This window comes from Penicillium canescens (genome assembly GCF_028828765.1).
Source record: "Penicillium canescens strain IBT 15451 chromosome Unknown utg000010l_segment0_segment0, whole genome shotgun sequence".
In the NCBI taxonomy this organism is placed as follows: Eukaryota; Fungi; Ascomycota; class Eurotiomycetes; order Eurotiales; family Aspergillaceae; genus Penicillium; species Penicillium canescens.
Genome location: NW_026703972.1, coordinates 1219668 through 1241148, shown reverse-complemented (window position 1 = coordinate 1241148; position 21481 = coordinate 1219668). Strand labels below are relative to the sequence as shown.

Here is a 21481-nt window from a genome sequence, read left to right as displayed (position 1 = left end):
AAATGAAAGTCAGGTATAGTATGGGATAGATAAGCGTATCAATTGCGTACCAGGAGCTACCAGGGGGTTGGTCCCCAAGGCATATTAATACTACCTCAACCACCAAAATATTTTCTGGCGTCCTCTGCCCTAGCTCGACGGGGTAACGCTAAACAACCCCCCTTTGCGGGGTTGTGGTGGGGTAAATTCATATCGGATGCTTTCGTCCGGGTAAACAAGCCAGCGAGTTGATTATATGTGGGGAAAATGGAGATTGAAGCTAGCATGTGTGTCACTTAGCGTCTCTTTAAGGTATGGAATTATGGGACTGTGCATTGCGTGAATGCGGCGACTATGCAGATCCGATAGGAGGAACATTTGACGCCATTTCCCCTATCGGGAGGAAAATCCCGGCGCATTTTGCGTTGTGTCTTGGGGTTCTCACTCTTCCGTGTCTCACCCTCCCATGTCTCACTCCCTCCTCTGGATTGGTACTGTTGTATTTCAAAGGAAGATTGATTCTTCTATTATTCAGTGGGAAACTTGAGACTATATATACAACGAGAAGAACAAGTTGATTTCCAATCAACTTGTTTCTTCGTATACATATCTCGGGATTAATTCCGATGGTTCGGCTTGATTCCTGATCTGCACCAGCCTCATATCACAACAGGTACGATATTTTAGAGGGCAAATGCGCCTCCAATCCACTACACTAACCGAAGACTAACGCCCGCTAGATATAACCAAAGCCGAAGAAAGCAACGTGGGTCTGTGTAGGTTCTGTCGGAAATTGTAGAATAGGTATAATTCAACGGTTCCACCTATATACAGTGACGCAGCAAAGGTTTTAACACCCCTATAGAACCACTCCTATACCGCCTTTCATTATGGCCTACACCGCTTAACCAAAACACGCTAATATAGTCTCTCATATAGCGTGTAAGTCTCGCGTTTTCAGCGTCTTTTCGCCTCCTTTTACAGTATGGATGGATGGATGATTTCATTTACGCTGACCCCTCGCGAGTTGATTTCCCAACTAGACTAAAATACGAATCCGCACTCAGCCTAGTGGGTTATGGTTTAGAATCCAACTAAAAGAAAAAAAGAGTTGGATTCTAAACCATAACCCACTAGGCTGAGTGCGGATTCGTATTTTAGTCTAGTTGGGAAATCAACTCTTTTGGCGATATACAGGATACAACAACTATATATATCCTTGTATGTACATGTGTAATGTCCCACTTCCTGAAAACGAACTTGGAGCTTCGTCAAGGCCTATCATGGCCCAGGTGCCGTTCAAGTTATTAGGCTGCCCTCATGGCGCGCGACTTTTGAATCTTTGTGACGCCTCAGCGAAGTCTAGTACGGCTTTGACCGTCCTAGCCCGCGACACGATGTCTGGCTTACCTCTCTTACCTTCGGTTGAGCCTCCCAGCAGACTCGACACGTCGTTGAACGCGTCCCCAGCTTCACGTCTTAGCTCCCATCGGATTTCCCTCAAATTTGGGCAGTACACCAGCACGTGGGTGACTGTTTATTGCGCACCGCACACGCACCGATCATCGTCGCGGAAGCCGAAGGTCTTGGCATACTGGATGTACAGTGGATTTCGAAACAGTTTACCCCCCAGGAACGCACGTTCACTCTCCCAGAGACCCACTTTGGCGCCTTGTCCGGATCGCCCGGGTTCCAGATTCTCCCGCAGCCAATGATATGGCGTCAGCCCTCGGGGAAGGGGCTTCATCTAGCCAGAATCAGCTTAGCGCAGACTTAGTGGGGCGCTGGGAAAGAAAGCGTGCGTGTCTGGGGGGTAATCTGTTTTCGAAATCCTCTGTATATTAATGCTATCTTTTCCCCTTATTATTCATTGTTCTTTGGTTATACTCTTTCAGCGCTTGAGATCCAGGAGCTTTAAATTTCCTCACCATGGTGTTGAAAAGCGCCAACTTGGGGGATCTCAATGGCCTTTGGGCCTCCTTATCGCCAATTTCATCTCAACTCACCTCACCTATGGCTGTGCTGGTTCTAGTGCTATTACTGACGAAGTATCTCCGACGCCTATTCTTTCACCCACTCAGCAAGTTCCCGGGCCCCCCAATCGCCGCCGCATCGCACCTGTGGGAGTTCTGGCAGGACATGGTCTGTAACGGGACATTTCTGCAAGCGATACCCAAGCTACACAAAGTTTACAGTAAGGGAAAAAGCAGTATTTCCAGCCTGAACCTGGCTAACTGATATATTAAGACTCCCCCGTTATTCGGATCTCCCCGAATCATCTTCACATCAATGATCCTGAATTCTACCACAAGTGTGTCATATTCTAATGTTTCTGACCAATCAGCCGGCTCACGAACTACTAGGGTGTTTAAAGTGAGCACAGACTTCTACAAGGCGCCATACTTCTACGAGGCCTTCGGCTTCGCGACGTCGCTGGCCACTATCACGGATCCGCACCGACACAAGCCTCTGCGCACTGTGATTGCTCCCATGTTCACCGGATCCTCGGTGGATGGGATGGCAGAGCAAGTCTATGAGATGGTTCACAAGGCTACTGGTATAATGGCTGTTCAGTCGCAGCAGGGCGCCCAGAGATTGAACGTCATGCACTTTCTTCGATGTATTACCGTAAGTCGCGCCAGGGGTAACCATAATTTATCGAAAGCGCATACAATAGGATAGGCTAACATTGAAGCTATGGCATATGTTCTGCAGACGGACATCAGTTGTGACCTGATTTTCGGCCAAAGCCTAAATTTGGTTGAGTCTGGGTATTATTCGGACAAGTTCCTGAGCAACCTAGACATGTTCGTGGAAAATGTCTGGATTAGTAAGGAAATTCCTACCGTGCCGCTCCCAACTAGATGCTCATCTGTTTGCTTGCTGCAGTGGTTCACGCTCCCTGGATAGCCCAGTTTGCTTTGTTGCTCCCCAATAGCCTGACAAATAAGATCGTTCCGGGCTATGCATACTTTCGAGAGGTTCGGATCTCGCTCGCTTTTATTACCCGGTAGGATACTATTTCGGAATAGAGAGATGCTGACCCCTTGGTTTAAAATATAGCAATGCATCGCCTGGATCGAACGCGTCCGACAACGGCGCGCGCAGGGGATAACAACGATGACGAATGGCCGCCCCACACTATTTGACGTGCTCCTCGCTGAAAATCCGGACAAGAATTACAAAGTTCCTGCAAATAGTGAACTGATCGACCAAGCGTTTCTGTTCGCGATTGCGGGCACCGATACCACGAGCATGGCCACGACCTTTGCCATTTTCCACATCCTATCCAACCCGGAGGTACTGCATACTCTGCGTGAGGAGCTACGCAGCGCTTCTGCCATCATAAAGGATGAGTTCAGCTACCGAGATGTCCGCAAACTGCCCTATCTGTCTGCCGTGATCAAGGAGTCTCTGCGAATGTCGAGTCCGTTTCCGGGACGCTTGCCCCGAGTAGTCCCTCCCCAAGGCACTGAGATCAACAAGAAATTTATTCCCGGAGGTGTATGCTTTCCCCTTCCAGCCCCATTCATCACTTAATGAAGCATTCGCTTATGATAGCTTGTTCGGTTTGTAGACTATCGTCTCTATCAGCTCCCGCTGTATCCTGGACAACGGCGGTCTCTTCCCTGAGCCAGAGAAGTTCTTGCCCGAACGCTGGATGGGCGAGAATTCCCGCAGTATGGACCGATGGATGATTGCATTTGGCAAAGGCAGTCGGAGCTGCCTGGGCATGAAGTATGTGCGATCCCAGAGAAAGTCAATCCTTATTCCCTGCTGTGAGCTTTCCTTCCCTAACTCGAAGAACATAGCCTTGCCTACCTCAAAATGTACACTATGATCTCCGTCATCTTCAGTCGGTTCGACCTGCGCTTGGTCTCCCCGACCGGTCCCAAACTCCATTATCTCGACCACGCCCTGATCGAGATGAAGTCTTCCGTGGAAGTCGAGGTTCTGGCCGATAATTGGGTGAAATAAGTGACAGTCACATGCAGAAAGGCCACTAGGTCATCTTTGTGGGCTTGGAAGCCAGTTTGGATAAGGAAGCAGATATGCGTGGGGTGCGGGTCCTGACGAATCCTCGTCGCTCCGCTGCCACTTTTGCTGCCATCGATCGGGGAGTAGAGGCCGCAACCCAAATAATCTGGTGCGTAACGCATAGCATGCGAACGAAGAAATTGGGTACTATATACATCGATATGGTTTCGATCACTACCATAATATTTATCGAGCCAGGAATCTGTTTTGTGCAAAGGAAACCCGAAATTAGTTAGGGCAGCATTAGATTGACCCTCAGGTTGAGCGTTTGGACAATCGGCGGCCCGAATAGGCTGACTGCAGTAATCATGTTTCCAATGCATAATTTGGTAAAAACGCATTAATTCTTGGCAACGCGTATCGTCCGACCGGCTTAGGACGTATCGGACGTGTCCTTATATAGAGAATATGCGATTGTTCTTTGCTTTTTCATGCTTTTTTATGGAAAATTTACCAGGGAGAAAAACAACTCTTTCTTGGCAAAAACGTTTTCTTGAAATATCTAGCCAATCAGAGGTCTCACGGCCTCTTGAATTAGTTCATCGTAATCGTAACCTCAAGCGCTACGGCCTGATACCCTTTTCATAGGGGAGATGGCAGCGATGGTGGGGACGGGTGCGAACGCACAGATTTTGCCCCCTGACAGGAGAGGAACGCCAAAAACCACGGCCCTCGCGGATCCGCCCCTATCCATGGACGACATCGCGGAAGGGGCCCGCAGGGTGCTCAACCACATCGAAAACAATGGCACGGAGGACCGGTACGTCACTGGATATATTCGTGCCGTCCGCCAGTACGCACTAAACGCCCAACGGGGAGACGGTCAGGGGATGGCCAAGGTGCTTGAGGCGCTGACTAAGATCAACGCCGGCACCGAACGCCTGAACCAGCGAATTAATACCATTGAAAAGACAACGAACACATTATCGACGGCACTATCTACCCCCGCGGCGAACTCTGCAGCAGCGTGGCGCAACTTCCGGGCCAAAGAATGGCAGCGCGACTTGGCTACGGCTGCGGCTCCTATCACCAGGAGCGGCGGCACATCGTCTCCAGGAGTACCGGAAATGGAACTTCGCGAGGACCGAGAGGTCATCGTCAAGGTCGGAATGAACCGCGAGCAAATCCGTGGATTGACACCAAAAGATTTGGTCGAGAGGGCTGAACGACAGAGGGTAGCAAATGCCTGTCAGAAGAATTCAGGGGTACTGGCCGGACAGGCTTTCTTTGTCGCTGCTCGAAAATTGCCGTCGGGGGATGTGGCAATGATCGCCAACAGTGCGGCAGGGGCAGAGGTCCTCCGCAAACATGCTGCGTGGCTGAGAGCCTTTGGACCAGGCTCGGTGGTCCAAGAACCGTCATGGGGAGTGGTGGCGTACCATATTCCCGTGAGGTCCATGAAGGTTACTCCGGAGACGATGGCTGACGTTGCGGCTGAGCTGCTCAGGCAGAACAACTGGGGCGAAGGCGCTAAGATTCAGTATCTAGGATGGATGACCCGTCCGGGTGAGAGGGCGGAGGGCTCCATCCTGATCGAGTTCACCAGCCCAGTCGTGGCTAATCGCGCGATCATCTCGGGAGTCGTGTGGGGGAAGCAAATTCACAATGCATCACGATTCTGTCGTGAGGGGCGGATAAAGCTATGCAGAAAATGCCAAAAGCCGGGGCATATCCAGTCACACTGTTCCAACTTCTTCAAATGCGGTCACTGCGCCAACGGACACCCGACCTGGGAGTGTCCGTCGACGAAGGGGCAAGCGATACCAGTCAAGTGCGCCAATTGTGGTGAAGGGCATCGCCCTACAAGTCGGGAATGTCCGGTGAAGGTTGCAGCGATGAACGAAGCCAAGCAAGCGCTGGCCAACTGCCCTGCATATCACCGCGTTCCTCTGCACCTCCGAGTGACGGCAAGCACCGGCAAAGAAGCAACTTCGACCAGGGCAGACCCCATGGCCACGAATGGACTCGAAGCGTCGATACACGCTCCAGAGGAGCAACGGGGGGAAGAGCCCCGGCGGAACCCCCAGGATGCTGTAATCGACGTGGAGGCTGCAGCAATAGAAGTAGAAACATCACCAGAGGAAAACACTGAGCCTATTCAGCCTACTCAGCTCAAAAGAGGTCCTGGTCGCCCAAAAGGCTCAAGAACGAGGCCAAAGAATCCGAAACCAGCAATGATACCACTAGCATGCCAAGGGTCAACAAGGCTCCAAGCGGCCTCGAAAAGGCGCCGCACAGGCGAGCCGGACGACACCATGGACGAGCAACCAGACGACAATGAATGGCTCAGCATTCAACCCACTCCGGCCGATCTCCCTCAACCTGACACTCCGCAGGATAGCCGGGAACACCGACTTACCCAATTCATTAACGAGGTCACCTCTGTCAACATGGCCGGTAACACGTCCGAGCCTGATGACGAGGACGAACTGGACCCGGAGAGCCCCGAATACCGCAAATTGGTGGTTCTGAAATACAAGCAGCGACAAGCGATACCAATCGGATCTTCTCCGCCGATTTTTACGACGGATGCACCAACAATCGAAGACCCAAATGATGAAGTATGGCACGAGGCCAGCGAACGAAGCGATGACGAACAAACTCATCAATGAAATCGTTTGAGATTCTTCAATACAACGTACACAAATCGTGGCCAGTGATGGCAACGTTCCTCAGAGACAGAAATGTCCTCGCGGCGGACGTCGTCGCGGTGCAGGAGCCATGGAAGAACGAAATGCAACACACAACACACCAACCAGCGACGGCAACATTCCAGCTAATTTACCCACCAAAAGCAGCTGCCGACGGAACAACCCAAGGCCAGGACAATCAAGTCCAAGCCTCGGATCTCTCCCAACCGGGCGTATGCCTGTTTGTGTCTAAAAGGCTTGACCCGAGCACTTGGTCGTGTCAACTCGTCTCACAGGACTACCAGTTACTGAAACTTAGAAAGGCTCATCAGGGCAGAGACTGGACAGATCTCTTCATACACAACATATACAATAGGCCGGGCAGCAATACTCTTAGACATCTGAGAAATGAGCTGTCAAAACGACCTCATGGAGAACACATCATCCTTGGAGATATGAACGCGCATCACCCGAGATGGGGAGGAACAGGGACCAGGGCCGATCAGGAGGCCGAGCAACTCCTAGAAATTGCCAATGAATGGGGACTCGAGTTGACGACCCAACAAGGCAGACCTACCTGGTCTCGAAACGATCAGTCGTCGGTGATTGACCTCACCTTCATCACATTCAACCTGGTCAACAGGCTTATCAATTGCGAGAGGGCGGATGACATCGAGCACGCATCCGACCATTTCCCGATCAGGACTGTGCTTGATATTATTACACCCATTGCTGTACAACAGAAGAGAAGAAACTGGAACGCAACTGATGACCAGAAACTCATCCAGAAGATCGAAGGAGGTCTACAGGCAGGAGGCCTATACCAGGCAGATCCGCAGAGGATAGAAGCCAAATGCCTGGAGCTAATGGGTGTAATCCAGTCAGCAATCGAGGAATCAACCCCATGGGCAAAACCATCCGCGTGGTCGAACCCCGACTTTGACGACGAGTGTAAAGTTGCGGTCAAAGAAGTTCGTCGCCTCCGTCGCAGACATACGAGAACTCAAGACCCCTACGACTGGATGTGCTACTCGGAAGCACGCAACAAGAAAACGCGACTCGTCAAGAAAACATTGTCAAGAGCGCACCGGCGCCGAGTCCAGCAAGTCGTTGAAGATGGCCCACAGGGTATGTGGCGATTGGCTAAATGGGCAAGAAACCGAGACGGGGCATATGAGAAGGGTATCACCCCTTCGCTGAAAATACAGGATCCCCAAATGCCTGGAACTCTCGCAGAAACAGTTGAGCAAAAGGCAGAGGCATTCCGGACTGCCTTCTTCCCAAAACCACCGCCGGCCGATCTATCCGACACAGACTCATTCCTGTACCCACAGCAAATCGAGTTTCCAGCAGTCACCGCTCAAGAGATACAGGAGGCGGTGCGAGGAGCGAAAGCAGGGAAAGCACCCGGAGAAGACGGTATACCAAACTCTCTCTGGCACAAGCTTATCAAGATACCGGTGGTTCTAGCAACAGTGGTCCAGTTATTCAACGCATGCATAAACACGGGATACAACCCGTCACATTTCCAGCGCTCAATCACGGTGGTGCTCCGGAAGCAAGGCAAAAGTGACTACCAGCTCGCAAAATCCTACAGACCCGTGGCGTTGCTGAACACGCTCGGAAAGTTTCTGGAGGCAGTTGTCGCGCGACGGATCAGCTACGCAGCAGAAACCAACGGTTTACTCCCACGAACCCATCTAGGCGGACGAAAGGGTATATCCACCGATCATGCTATCCACATTATCATCGACCGAATCAAAACTGCATGGGGAAAGGGCAAGCCAGTGGTATCTCTGCTGATGCTGGACGTGTCCGGAGCGTACGACAATGTCTCCCATGAACGTCTACTACACAACCTCAAGAAACGACGTCTGGGACACTTCGTTCCCTGGGTGAGGGCCTTCTTGACCAACCGAAGCACACGGATCCGCATGCCCGAGGGCACATCTGATCGAATCCCGACACCTACAGGCATCCCTCAAGGATCACCGATCTCACCCATTCTATATCTCATCTACAACGCAGACCTCGTTGAGAACTGCGGTAACGGTGTGACTAGCAACGGGTGGGTCGACGATGTTTGCTTCATGACAAAGGGAGACAGCGAACGCGAAACCATCAAGAAACTCAGAGCGGCATGCCGCAAAGCCGACCAATGGGCCGAGAAACATGCATCAGTTTTTGACCCGAAGAAGTATGCACTCGTGCATTTTGTAAACACCAGGGAAGTCGACCCACAACACACATCGCTTTCTCTACGAGGACACACGGTGACAGCGACGAGGACGGCTGAGCGGTACCTAGGCTATTGGCTGGATCCGGGTCTGGAATTCCACCATCACCGCGAGAAAGCGGTGGCCAAGGCCGGTGTCTCTCTCCACGCACTACGAAGCCTGGCAGGATCAACGTGGGGAGCCTCACTCTATGCAATGCGAAAGATCTACCAAGCGGTGATAATCCCGCAGATGCTCTTTGGGGTTTCCGCGTGGTATCAACCTATGCTCATCAGTAAATACAAGGCACGCACAATCAGTAAGCCGTTCGCAGCATTACAAAAACAGGCAGCATGCCTCATTAGCGGAGCTTTCAAAACTACGGCAGCAGAGGCACTGAATGCAGAGCTCCACCTACCTCCTATCTCTGTTCACATGAATCGACTGGTGAAGGAAACGGCACTTCGACTACGAACAGGACCGGAATTTGCGATCCCGCCCACGATGTTACGACGCCGACCGGCGGACGAGAGAGACTGGGCTGGATGGACACCAATGGAGGCGCAGGCCTGGAAGACGGACGGATGCCTCACGACTCTCCCGGGAACTTTCGCGAGGAACTGGGAGAATCGAAAGGCATTCGTCCAGGCACCATGGCAAGCGCCGCCGGAGGTAATCATCGAGGAAAGAGAGGTTGCGGTCAACCACCACAACCAGATCCTGACCAAAGACCCAAGAAAAAGACCCTTGATACTGTACACCGACGGGAGCGGGATTGATGGAAGGATCGGAGCGGCAGCGGTCGTGGACCTTGAGGATCAACATGCTCATAGCCAGATGGGAGATGATAATACGTCCACCGTATATGCGGCAGAGCTTCGAGCCATTGAGATGGCACTTGAAATGGTTCTGGAAAGCACAGAGCCATGGGCTAAGCAGGCGAAGAACGGGGTAGTCATTTTTGTAGACAGCCAAGCAGCGCTGAAGGCGCTGAGGCGACCGCGGATGCCGTCAGGACAGGTCTATCTAGCAGGATGCCTCAACCTGATCCTACAACTTGCGGGCAGAAGTATTCGGACAGAACTCAGATGGATTCCTGCGCACCAAGGAGTCATTGGCAACGAGATCGTGGACCAACACGCAAAAGAAGCGGCGCAGGAACCGGACGGGCTGCATAACCCTCTCAACCGAGACATACGTCTCGCAGCCGCAGCGAGACGACGAATTCGCAGAGAAGCGAAGCTGGAGTGGGACAGAACGTGGGCCAAGGAAACGACCAGTCGTCCGACGAAACGCTTGATTGAAGCACCAACAAAGAAGACGCTGGAATACTGGACGGGCTTGCGCAAAGCGACGACATCGATTCTGATGCAGCTTAGAACTGGGCGAATTGGCCTAGGGGCTTACCTGAATCGTATCAACCGACGCGAAACAGCGCGGTGTGATTGCGATCTTGGCAGCCAAACAGTAACACACGTCCTACTGGAATGCCCCTTGCACCAGGACGAGCGAGACTGGATGAGAAGCGCTCTCTCATACCAGGGAGTCGCTCTCCACCGGGACGAACTCCTCACACGACCGGAGGCCCGCACAGTTGTGGCCGAATTCATGGTCAAGACCGGCCTCCTAGGCCAATTTCAGACAGTCGACCCTACGGCTCTGGGCGAGGAAGGGGACGACAAAGGAGCGGAGACAATGATCCCTTAGACAGTGTGACGGAAGAAGAAGGATGGCGCCCATTAGGAGTGCAGTGCCAGGTCCACTGTACTCCCTTGATCCAAGCGAGCGCGCAAGCGGCAGCCGACAAGACTGGACAGTTGGAGAGAAGAGGGCGTGGGAATGGTGTGTTGAAGCGGGGCCCTGGTCCTACCCGCGACCAGGGGTAAATGACGTTCATTTTGGCTTTGTGTTTATCATGTTTGCATCCGTGCATTTCTTTTGTTTAGTCTACGTCTTTCGATTCGAGGGCGATTGATCAGAAATTCGCAAGGCGAGTTCCCTGACGGTCGCCCAGTGGGCTGGCGACCACCTTCCAGCTGTCGGCAGGCCTGACAGCACTCCCGCATAGCAGCATATATATAGAGCGAGCTACATCGGGCAAATGAATACATCATCATCATCATCATCATAAGCAACCTATAATCAAATTGAAGGCTTCCGACTGCAATGCGGTGAATCCAATTTGTCTGGGTTTGGTTTATCGCACACTTGGCTTGGCTGCTAGTTATGGAGTCGTTTACCGGATTGAGAATTTCCCCCCTGCATCCTTCAACTCCTTCCTTACGAGGACTCCGTGTCCATGTATCATGGAGCCGATATTTTCATGAATTTTGAACAAAATAGACACAAGAATTTTAATTTCAAGGCCTCCTGTCAAGACTGACTACGTTGTTTGAATCGCGCCCACATGTCGCCTGTTCACATTCCTCGTCATTATATTGAGAACTAACACTTTTGGGGGGCCTCACAAAAAGCGTGGCAGCTCCTAGGATCAGTTCGGCCGATTCCAACATAAATTACATTAACTATGTCGTAAATGGGAACAGGAGTCGCAACTTCGGAACTAGGTTGCGAGCAGGTCTCGCCAACCCATGGGTGTTGGAAGCCTTGGAAGGGCGGCGCCAGCCTGGCCGATAGGCTGTAGCCCTCCTGAGCCAGGAAGTGAGAGTGTACGTCTAGCCCGAAACCTCGAAATTGTCTTAACCAATACACGTCCGGCAATTGTTTACTAGCCCCACCGCCAAGGCCTTAGCGCGACTCACTCGCGTCACATCCAATGGAATAGCTCTTACGGGGCCAAAGAACAACATCAAGCGTGTATTGGTCAAGGCAACTACAAGATTGCGGGCTAGACGCCGTAATATAAGTAGCACGTACGCTCCTTTGTATATCCTAGCAAAATTTCCTGCATATCATCTATCAACTGAAAGAACTGATGTTCATATCGGCTTGGCGCATGCAAACATCCCTCAAAAGCTACACCGCATGCTCTCTGCAAGCTGGCCACAATTGCCCCACCGCATCCAGACATGAAGCCAAAGGCATGGGTATACAGATTTCCAATACCCCAAAGATATCGTAACGTCATCGGGTCTATCTTTGAGTTGGTTATGACGGAGAGCGAGTATTACGAGCTAGCTGACCCCTTGTTGAGTGGACTCACCGCCACGGAAATCTCTTTAATAGCGCACCTGCTCGGAGTCACAGAACAATTCCTCTACGCCAGCAGATATCTGAATCCGCTCAGGGAGCAGGACCCTTTCATGGTCTACTTTGAGCCACTGATCAAGAAGGGACTGCAAGTCTTAATTCTTGGTAGCGATATTCTGGATTTAATGGAGAGAATCCAACGTCCGGCGACGTACTGGGGCAGTCGAATTGCGGAGGTAGAGACCAATGGCGGACTCATACATACGCCTGAAATTTGGATCGTGGCAATACGGCCCAACCAGCCCACGTACGAAGCGCCAACAGAGCTCGCGGCATCTGAAGAGCCATTTGACGCCTTAGTCCAGCCTGTGGAGAGCAAATACATGTACAGAGACCCCGATACGAGCATGCCGGTGATGTGGTTAAAGGGTACGGGCGTATACTTGAGACATCGACATCCTCAAATGGAGACTCAACGGTCGAAATACATGTGTACCGTGGAATCTTCCTCTTTTGCGATCGATTGGGATGATCTTTACCAAGACATACGGCCCGGCTCTACCCTACCCTACATCGACGCTTCAGGAGAACCCCACACGATCAAATTTTCAGAGCATGATACGGCGATGGAATTCAAGTCGGATACCCATAATGAAGATCGCTCGGTTGTTTTGTGGAAGAGAATGTACAGTCCGGAGGCGAACGCGGTATTCAATGGCAGGGTGCTAGACAGAAATGGGAGGAATATTTTGGGAGAGGTTGAGTTTGCTTTCAAGTTCCCTTTTCAGAGTAACATATAACTGGGGATGACATCGTAAGTTACAATCGAAAGTCAGGCATCGAATCCACTAAAGCCGAACTGCTTAAGTCAGTTCCTATGAATATGGTATTCAAGGTTTGAGAGTATCGTCATCATCAAAAAAGAGTGGTTATCATCCTCTCAAGGCAGAAGGTGGCACTGAGGAGCCTAATTGTGGAAAGAGTAGGATGGGAAGCATGTATTTATGAATTTCTTCACCCACGACGTCACGTCCGGGTCAAATGTTCTTCCACGAGGTGCACTAATATGGTATATGCAGCGACCAATCCAACCCCAGAATACCTGATGCAAGTTTTCAAAAAGGCAGCAGACCCTGGGAGCTCAGGGTGATTCCAGGAGCTGGGTTACTCCCAAGACATCGAACACATTTTCCGGGGCTGTCGAACAACGACTTGCTCTGTGTAAACATCGATCAAACTTGGTGTTCGTAAAGACTTCAAAACGGTGACTATGGAAATACCATAGCCCCAGCAAATCGTACGTAGCTTGTAAGACTATCCACCATCACTATCACGAAACCGGTCACGCTCCTATTGACGATTCGATCAGTGCTAGGAGCTCAGCTCTTGACCCTGGGAGTTATCTTACTCCCAGAGGCTCCTGAAACATATCTGGGAGCAAAGAAGCAGCTTCTAGGAGCCACATATCCCCCAGGAAACCCGATGTAGCTTCTGGGGTCTGGTATCCCCACCTCGGGGAATCAAAGCCGCGTTCCTGTTGACGATTCTTTTGATTCCTGGGGCTATAATTTGGCCCTCTAGGAGTGACCGAATGACGTAGGATTTTGCGCAGGTCCGGTGAAGGTTTTTTGTGAGGGCTGTCGGCGATCTCGGAAGGCAAGATAGTGACTCTAGGACCCTAAAGTAAGCTCCCAGGGGCTCCACAGCTCCCAGATCTGGTCAATGTATTCCCAGAGCCAGTTCCGTATTCAGTCAGGAACGTAAGGCGAAGATCCCAGGGGTAGATCTCGTTTTCCTAGAATTAGAAACAGCCCCAGGATCTCAAGAGTATTTCCTAGGGGATAGACAGCTCCTAGAAATTCTTTTGAGGTTCCCAGGGCCAACATATTGGTTCCCAGAGTTAGTTAACAGGCACGAGAGTTTGTCAGTCTCTTGCCTGTGGCTTTTCTGCCAACAATCCCCGCCTTCACGCGACACGGCTCCACTGAGATGAATCCTTCTGTTTCTTTGGTCACCGCCGTTAGGTATCATGAAAACAGAACTTTTATCTACCACTATAGTTTCGAGCTCAGACATTTTCGGAATCATCGAAGCAGTCAATAGCTACTGGCTATGGTGTATTGGTGTCCAGCACTTACGAGATGAAACGGTCGCGTTGTACTTCGGAGTTTAACCATCGGTATTTCATTTCTTGCTAGTTTGCTTCAAAATTGTATATCACGGCTATAACGGCTGTAACCTGTGATCACCTACGCTGAGTGAAATTCAGTCGTGCCGACCGGCGAAGCGGTGCAGAAGTAGAAGGTTCTCGCGGTAGATGAGTTCCTGCTAGTCTGGCTGAGCAACGGGGCCCACCAGTGGGAGATGGATCGCTTGCCGTGTGGACGGAATGTGTCTCGGCATCCGACGAAGGGATTCGTAAGGGGCGAATGATGGCATCTAGGGCTCCTTCGTTTCGGCTGCGGTCATCAGTATCTTGGTCGTCTCAGAAATAAGGTCATCCACACTTACCACACACAGCATGACGTGCCAAACCCTGCATCTCGCTTTTCCAACCATTCTTCGGCGCATGACAGATGACAGAGCGATGTGCACTGACCGCAGTGCAAGATCACGCTCTCGTCCGCATGGTCTTCATCCTCGGTCTGGCAGAACACACAGTAGATGCTGTCGACGTGGATGCTGTCGACCGCTTGGCTCGGCCTGAGACTCTGCAGCGTCAAGTCTTGGACGCCCGCCCGGATATTAGTTGCCGATGAGAGGATGGCTGGTCGGGTCGGCGAAACGCGCCATGGAACATTGTTCGTCCGCAGCGTTGCAGAAGTCACAAATGGATTGAATGGCTGCACTGGCTCGTGGTTGGTTGACAGGGGCACCGATGGTGGTGATGACCGGGTGTTGTCTGATGCAGGGCGTCGCCTGGAGGCTGACGATGTCTGACGCTGGCCCCGATGTACAATGACTGACGGAGAAGCCATTCTGGAGCCATGTGGTACTCGCGCCTGGTTGCAGACGGCGGCTTCATACCACTGCTGGCCAACTTGGTCGGCCTGCCGTTGCCGGTGCCATCTCGCGCAGAGGAAGTCTCTGGCGACATCACAGAGCTTGGACTGCAACGTTGACAAGTCAAATGGCTCTCTGGCGAGAGTGGTCAACTTTTGATGGCCGATCTTGGTGTCTTCAACTTTGATCGAGTTTTTGCACGGCTCGCCTTTTTTCGTCGTCCCGCAACAAGAGCCAGGACCGCCATTGGGGCTGACCTCTATCTCACAAACAAGAAACGGATTCCAAGGCAGCATGGTAGTTATTGAGGTGGTCGTCAAAGGCAGAAAGTGCTTCGGATTGTGGTGGTGTTGGGCAATCACTGCGGCGTTCCCCCGCCAGCTTTATATGCCATCGCGTGGGCTCCTTACCTACATGGCTGCGTGGCTGGCATGGAACACTTCCTTGAAACAGTCGGTACGTGGAAGAATGCATTCACACGCAGTATGCGCCGTATACAGCCGATCAGTGGCCTGCATGAAGGGATATCATTCCAGACCACTGCTGCAATCAGCTGCACATTTGACTATCCATCGCGGGGACCATACATTGGCGAACAGATTGGCTACTGCGGTTGGCAGCGAAGTCGACAAATGCTGCGTTAGATTCTGGGTTGCCTATGAATTTCGAAGTGCGTGATAGGTTGTGATTTGTTCTTATGGCGCTAGGTGCAAGATGTGGATACGTAGAGATGGATTCGGTTCCCAGGCCATCGACACACTACCAGGAACAGTTACGGTGTTCCCAGGAGCTAGATCCCACAGATTCTCCAACTCCGCCTGAACATTGTCGTCAAGGCTTTGATGCTGCCATGTGATTGCTACGCACCTCTCAGCGGAGTGACAGACTACACTCCTAGCTGACCACGGAATTTAGCTGAGGTGAGTATATAAAGGCCTCCCATATCCAACTTTCACATCTCTCACCTCACCCCTATCTACATTTCGTTTGCTCCATCCGCTGTCCAATCATGGGTCTGTTCAATTCGTTCTTACGGAGTTTACCGATGAGCTAATACATTACAGCCAAACATCAGGGACCAGCCCAACGAGCTTTTGCTGTGGATTGTGTCGTATTTGGACGGTAGTGCATTATTTGCCCTCGCAAAATCATGCAAAGACCTTGATTTTAGACTGCAGCCCAGCATCTGGAAATACAATATCAAATTTCAGAACAGCAATCTGTTGCACCTGGCCGTCAAATACGACAACGTTGGTCTTGCGGAGGCTTTGCTCCGGCACAACGCGTACATCAATGCATTTTACCGAGGCAAAACTCCTTTAATGAGGGCGCTCAAATACTCTTCCGCTGCTGTGCGGGACCTCTTGCTCAGTCGTGGAGACCTAGGCGTCAACGTTCAAAATCAAGCGCGGGAGAGCGCCCTGTGGTATGCCATCCACTACGGAACCTTTTCCGCCGTCAAAAGTGTCTTAAATCAACTCAACGTCCAGGTGGACATCAAGCACAAACACGGCCGAACGGCGCTCCACCTAGCAGCCTTCGCAGGCCGAATAGGGCTCGTGCATCTGCTACTTTCTAGAGGCAGCGACCCTGATCTACAGGATGATTCGGGCCACTCGCCATGGGACTGGGCATGTCGCTTCAATAGACCCGTGATGGAAATGATTTTTTCAAACGATCCGATGGCCAAGGTGTTTCTTGGTACCAAATCGTCACAAGAGGCTGAGCTACCTCTTCACCAAGCAGTATCCTATGGCTCCTTAGATGCTGTCAAGCGGCTTCTCGGACAAAAGGGTCTGAACTTGGACGCCCACGACCCGAATAGTGATACACCATGTTCGAGAATTTTCAGTATTGTTGGGAAATCCGCCGCTTATCGCTACTTACTCATTTCCTAATCGTTTGTTCTTACAGTAGCTAAGAAGAACGAGGGGCTTCTCAATGATATAACCGCTCCTCATCCGCAGCAAACACACCTCGGGCACTTTTCTTCTGGTTCAGTCCGTGAAGAAAACAATCCAACACACCGTGTATCTGTATTCTTTCCCTCGCGATGATATCTTCGTACCTGCTCTATAGTAGTTGTGTGGCGAGGTGCATCTTGGCCTATTCCTGGAGAAAATCGTGTCGGAAGCTGAGATGTGGTCAGATACCGCTTGTATGTATCGAATCGTATCGTTTATTATCGTCGTACCAATTGCTGCATCTCTTGCGTCGCCAGTTTTCGTGAGAGCGTTGAGGATTGGGCTGCTCTCTTTTTCCCTTCCAGTGGGGGTAGATCTTGGTTTGCTGCCTTCATGCAGCTTTCAGGCGATTTAGAGTTTCTTGAATAGCAAGAAAGGTAAGCAACAGAGGTAGGCATAGTCATAGCTACAGAGTCAGACCGGGACCGGTCAACGGACGGTTGCGAAACCTGGTTTGCGTTGCCGCGATCTCCGTGGATGAATTGGACGACGACCTGACGGAAGTTTTCATCCGATTCTTTGCCTCCATGAAACAGGTTTCTTGGCCGATGGATTCCTCGAGAAAGGGGATCTAGAAGGATGATACCAGCTTCCCATATATGTCCGTTTTGAGCTTCTGTGTCTGGGGTATGGGGCCTGTCTGATATCCGTGGCAGCTTTGTAATCCATGATTGCTTGGTTCCCCCAATGGATATTGTAATGGCAAGATCTTGTAGGGGAAAGAAACTTGAGAGAATCGACCACACGGACAATTATGACCTTTAAATGTTGTGGGCTGAAGCGGTCATGTCGGCATTTGAATGCATATTCACAATTATCTTTTCGCGAGTCAGCCTTATCGGCACCGGCTCCTAGGAGCACTGTGGATGTCAATATTGCCCCAAACGCGGTATAAGGACAAGAGATCTCAGCAGATTAGCAATATCTTCAGAGTGGTTGTGTTTTTCCACGACGCCATTAGCCTACATCGCTTCTCACTTGGAACGTTATGTCAGGTACCATCTCCTGCTATCCTGGAGCCTGATCATCCTCTCGCATATTTGCTTTAATTTCTGCTGGGTATTTATGACAGGGAGCTGAGAAGTTCCACCATCGCTTCATTTCCATATCGAGCTGCCCATAATAGTGGTGTCCGATGATTATTGTCCATCGAGTCCACCTCCACATCATCTCGCTCAACCAATAGCTTCACCACCGCTTCACGTTCATACTCAGTTGCGAAAGACAGTGACCCGGCCGCATAAGACAGTGGTGTCCGGCCGTACTTATCCCTCGAGTCTGCCTCCACATCATCTCGCTCAAGCAATAGCTTCACCACCGCTTCATGTCCACCCCAAGCTGCGTACGATAGCGGTGTCCGACCCCCATTATCCTTCGAGTCCGCCTCCACATCATCTCGCCATAGTAGTAGTTTCACCACCGCTTCATATCCATTCAAAGCAGCACACGACAGTGGTGTCCGGCCGCAGTTATCCTTCGAGTCCGCCTCCACATCATCTCGCTCAACCAGTAGCTTCACCACTTCTTCATTTCCACACTCAGCTGCCCATAATAGTGGTGTCCGATGATTATTGTCCATCAAGTCCACCTCCACATCATCTCGCTCAATCAGTAGCTTCACCACCGCTCCACTTTCATACTCAGTTGCGAAAGACAGTGACCCGGCCGCATAAGACAGCGGTGTCCGACCGTACTTATTCTTCGAGTCTGCCTCCACATCCTCTCGCTCAACCAGTAGCTTCGCCACCACTTCATGTCCACCCCCAGCTGCAAATGATAGTGGTGTCCGGCCATCATTATCCTTCGAGTCCGCTTCCACTTCGTCTCGCTCGAGAAGCAGCTTCACCACCTTTTCACGTCCACCCCAAGCTGCGTACGATAGCGCTGTTCGACCCTCGTTGTCCTTCGAGTCCGCGTCAATATCATCTCGCTCCAGAAGCAGCTTCACCACTGCTTCATTTCCATACCGAGCTGCCCATAATAGTAGTGTCCGATCATTATTGTCCATCGAGTCCGCTTCCACATCATTTCGCTTAACCAGTAGCTTCACCACCGCTTCATGTCCACCTCCAGCTGCAAATGATAGTGGTGTCCGGCCATCATTATCCTTCGAGTCCGCCTCCACATCGTCTCGCTCTAGAAGCAGCTTCACCACCGCTTCACGTCCATCCCAAGCTGCGTACGATAGCGCTGTTCGACCCTCGTTGTCCTTCGAGTCCGCGTCAATATCATCTCGCTCCAGAAGCAGCTTCACCACTGCTTCATTTCCATACCGAGCTGCCCATAATAGTAATGTCCGGCCATTATTATCCTTCGAGTCCGCCTCCACATCATCTCGTTCAACCAGTAGCTTCACCAATTCTTTATGTCCAAACAGAGCCGCGTACCACAGCGGTGTCAAACCACCATTATCCTTCGAGTCCGTCTCCACATCGTCTCGCTCCAGAAGCAGCTTCACCACCGCTTCGTATCCATTCAAAGCAGCACACGACAGCGGCGTCCGACCGTACTTATCCTTCGAGTCCGCCTCCACATCGTCTCGCTCCAGTAGCAGCTTCACCACTTCCCTATGTCCACACTCAGCTGCGTGAAAAAGTGGCGTTTCACCATTCTTGTTCTTCGAGTTCGCCTCCACATCGTCTCGCTCCAGAAGCAGCTTCACCACCGCTTCACGTCCATACAGTGCTGCGAGAGACAGTGGCGTCTGACCATTCTTGTCCTTCGAGTCCGCCTCCACATCGTCTCGCTCCAGAAGCAGCTTTACCATCACTTCACGTCCATACAGAGCTGCGAGAGACAGTGGCGTTTGACCGTTCTTGTTCTTCGGGTCCACTTGAGTGCTACTTTTCGCTAATAGCAGCTCTTTCAGCCTGCCCTCAGCTTCTTCTGCGAGAAGGTGCAAGATTGTATTTCCTTCTTCATCCTGAACAGAAGTGTGTCGGAACGTCAAGACTCGGGCGAGGTCAGGAACGGCGCGTAAGAGTGATAATTGATCACGAGGGTTGAGATTCTCCGCCGTGAGGAGAATGATCTCTCTCGGGAGATAAGCACTATCTTTTGACATTCTCATCGTCTAGCGCGTGAGAGATGCGAAAAGATAATAAAACCCCACAGCAGTCTGGTCTTCTTCTTGCCACGCTTAGAGACGTCGTTACTCTTGATCGCTGTTTGGGGAAAAATGTGGTTGCTAGCAGAGGTTCGGGCATTCCGTTTTGTTCTATTGCTGCTCATCCCAGATATCTTCTCCATTCCACTTTCTCGGGATCATAAATACGGAGAAACTTGGAGGTGATAACGTACTTAGGGGCGGGCTCTGCTTGAACTTGTCAGCCTCTCAGAGTCCTCCAAAGCAAAGCGAAAGTGGAGGTGAAACGTCAGCAGCGGACCTTGCCTTTTCCTAGTGCAAAGTTGACAAGCTTTGTCGAAGCCTTTTTAGGGCTTGAACTTCGTGAAAAGATCAGCCGTGACTCAACGAATCGAACAATCTCGCTGCCTGAGTTACGCCGCGTGCCTGGTGGTGGGCCGGCAGGCATTGGACGGAATGGCCGAGGACGAAAAGTTCAATTTGCTTCACTCTAGAGCCGCATACATCCAACTATGTGCTTTGTGACACCCATCCAGTTACTTCGGCGTTGCGGGCCAGTGGCCCATCGTATTGCACCCTTACACCCACTGAACGGTGCTAAACCCGAAAATAGACTAGCATGTGTCATAATAGAGTTCGGGGAATAGTCTCTAGTGTCTTCGCCCCTCATCCGTCCGATTCGCCCCACAAATAAAGTTATCGGCCCGATACATAATATTTCCGTGGTACGAGGAGCGCAAAGCATAAACGCTGACCGTAACCAGTTGAGCTAGGGAGGAAGTACATGAAAGGACCGGGTTGGAAAGGCCCAGTGATTTCATTCGGTGCCCAACCATTTCAGGTCTCCCGTTAAATCTGCTCAGGGATTTTCAATTCCATTAATGCTAGATCACCTCCATTTGTCCAACTTGAAAAATCGCCCGATATGAAGCATGAGCGAATTTGGAATTTACCACAATCCATAATTGGACGTGCGAACTCGGTGGGATACTAGAGTTCAGGCATTAGTCCCAAAGCAGGTCAAACAAGCGAGATGGGGTGAATCCCAGCGCAATGGTGGCTTGCCCCGCTGTTGGAGGCATTTTTGTAATGGGACACTTTGGCGCTGGTAGCCTTTTAAAACCCACCGCCAGTCGTCGCCCGCAATTGTTTTGCTTTTCTGCAACTTCCTGTTTCCAATGAATACAAAGCTGGTACAACTGTCTCAAAGACGAAACATCACTGTTACATTTTGTTGATTCCTTCAGCTCCAGTGAAACATTTCTTAATATTATGACCCACTCGTCTCGTACTCGTAATTTCCCGAGGACTACTTCGTTGTCAACGTAGCTCGCCTACGGTTTCCGCAAAGAGCATAAGACTCCGGGATGCTCAAGCTGATTAGAGATAGTAGTTAGTGGTGCGCAAGCGGAGCAT

The 21481-nt window shown here is 51.2% G+C and overlaps 2 protein-coding genes across 2 annotated transcripts; both read left to right on the top strand.

Annotated features, from left to right (window-relative positions):
• Nucleotides 1-1908: 1908 nt before the first annotated feature.
• N7446_012274 (cytochrome P450) lies at nt 1909-3957 on the top strand (the record flags this gene model as incomplete). The annotated part of the gene is made up of 8 exons (XM_058521016.1): nt 1909-2173; nt 2227-2290; nt 2343-2607; nt 2662-2809; nt 2869-2960; nt 3043-3483; nt 3557-3717; nt 3792-3957. The coding sequence occupies 8 exons, from the start codon at nt 1909-1911 to the stop codon at nt 3955-3957; spliced, it is 1602 nt and encodes a 533-aa protein (XP_058366382.1).
• Nucleotides 3958-11973: 8016 nt separating this feature from the next.
• On the top strand, nt 11974-12813 carry N7446_012273 (uncharacterized protein; the record flags this gene model as incomplete). Its single annotated transcript, XM_058521015.1, has 1 exon — nt 11974-12813. The coding sequence occupies one exon, from the start codon at nt 11974-11976 to the stop codon at nt 12811-12813; it is 840 nt and encodes a 279-aa protein (XP_058366381.1).
• Nucleotides 12814-21481: the final 8668 nt, after the last annotated feature.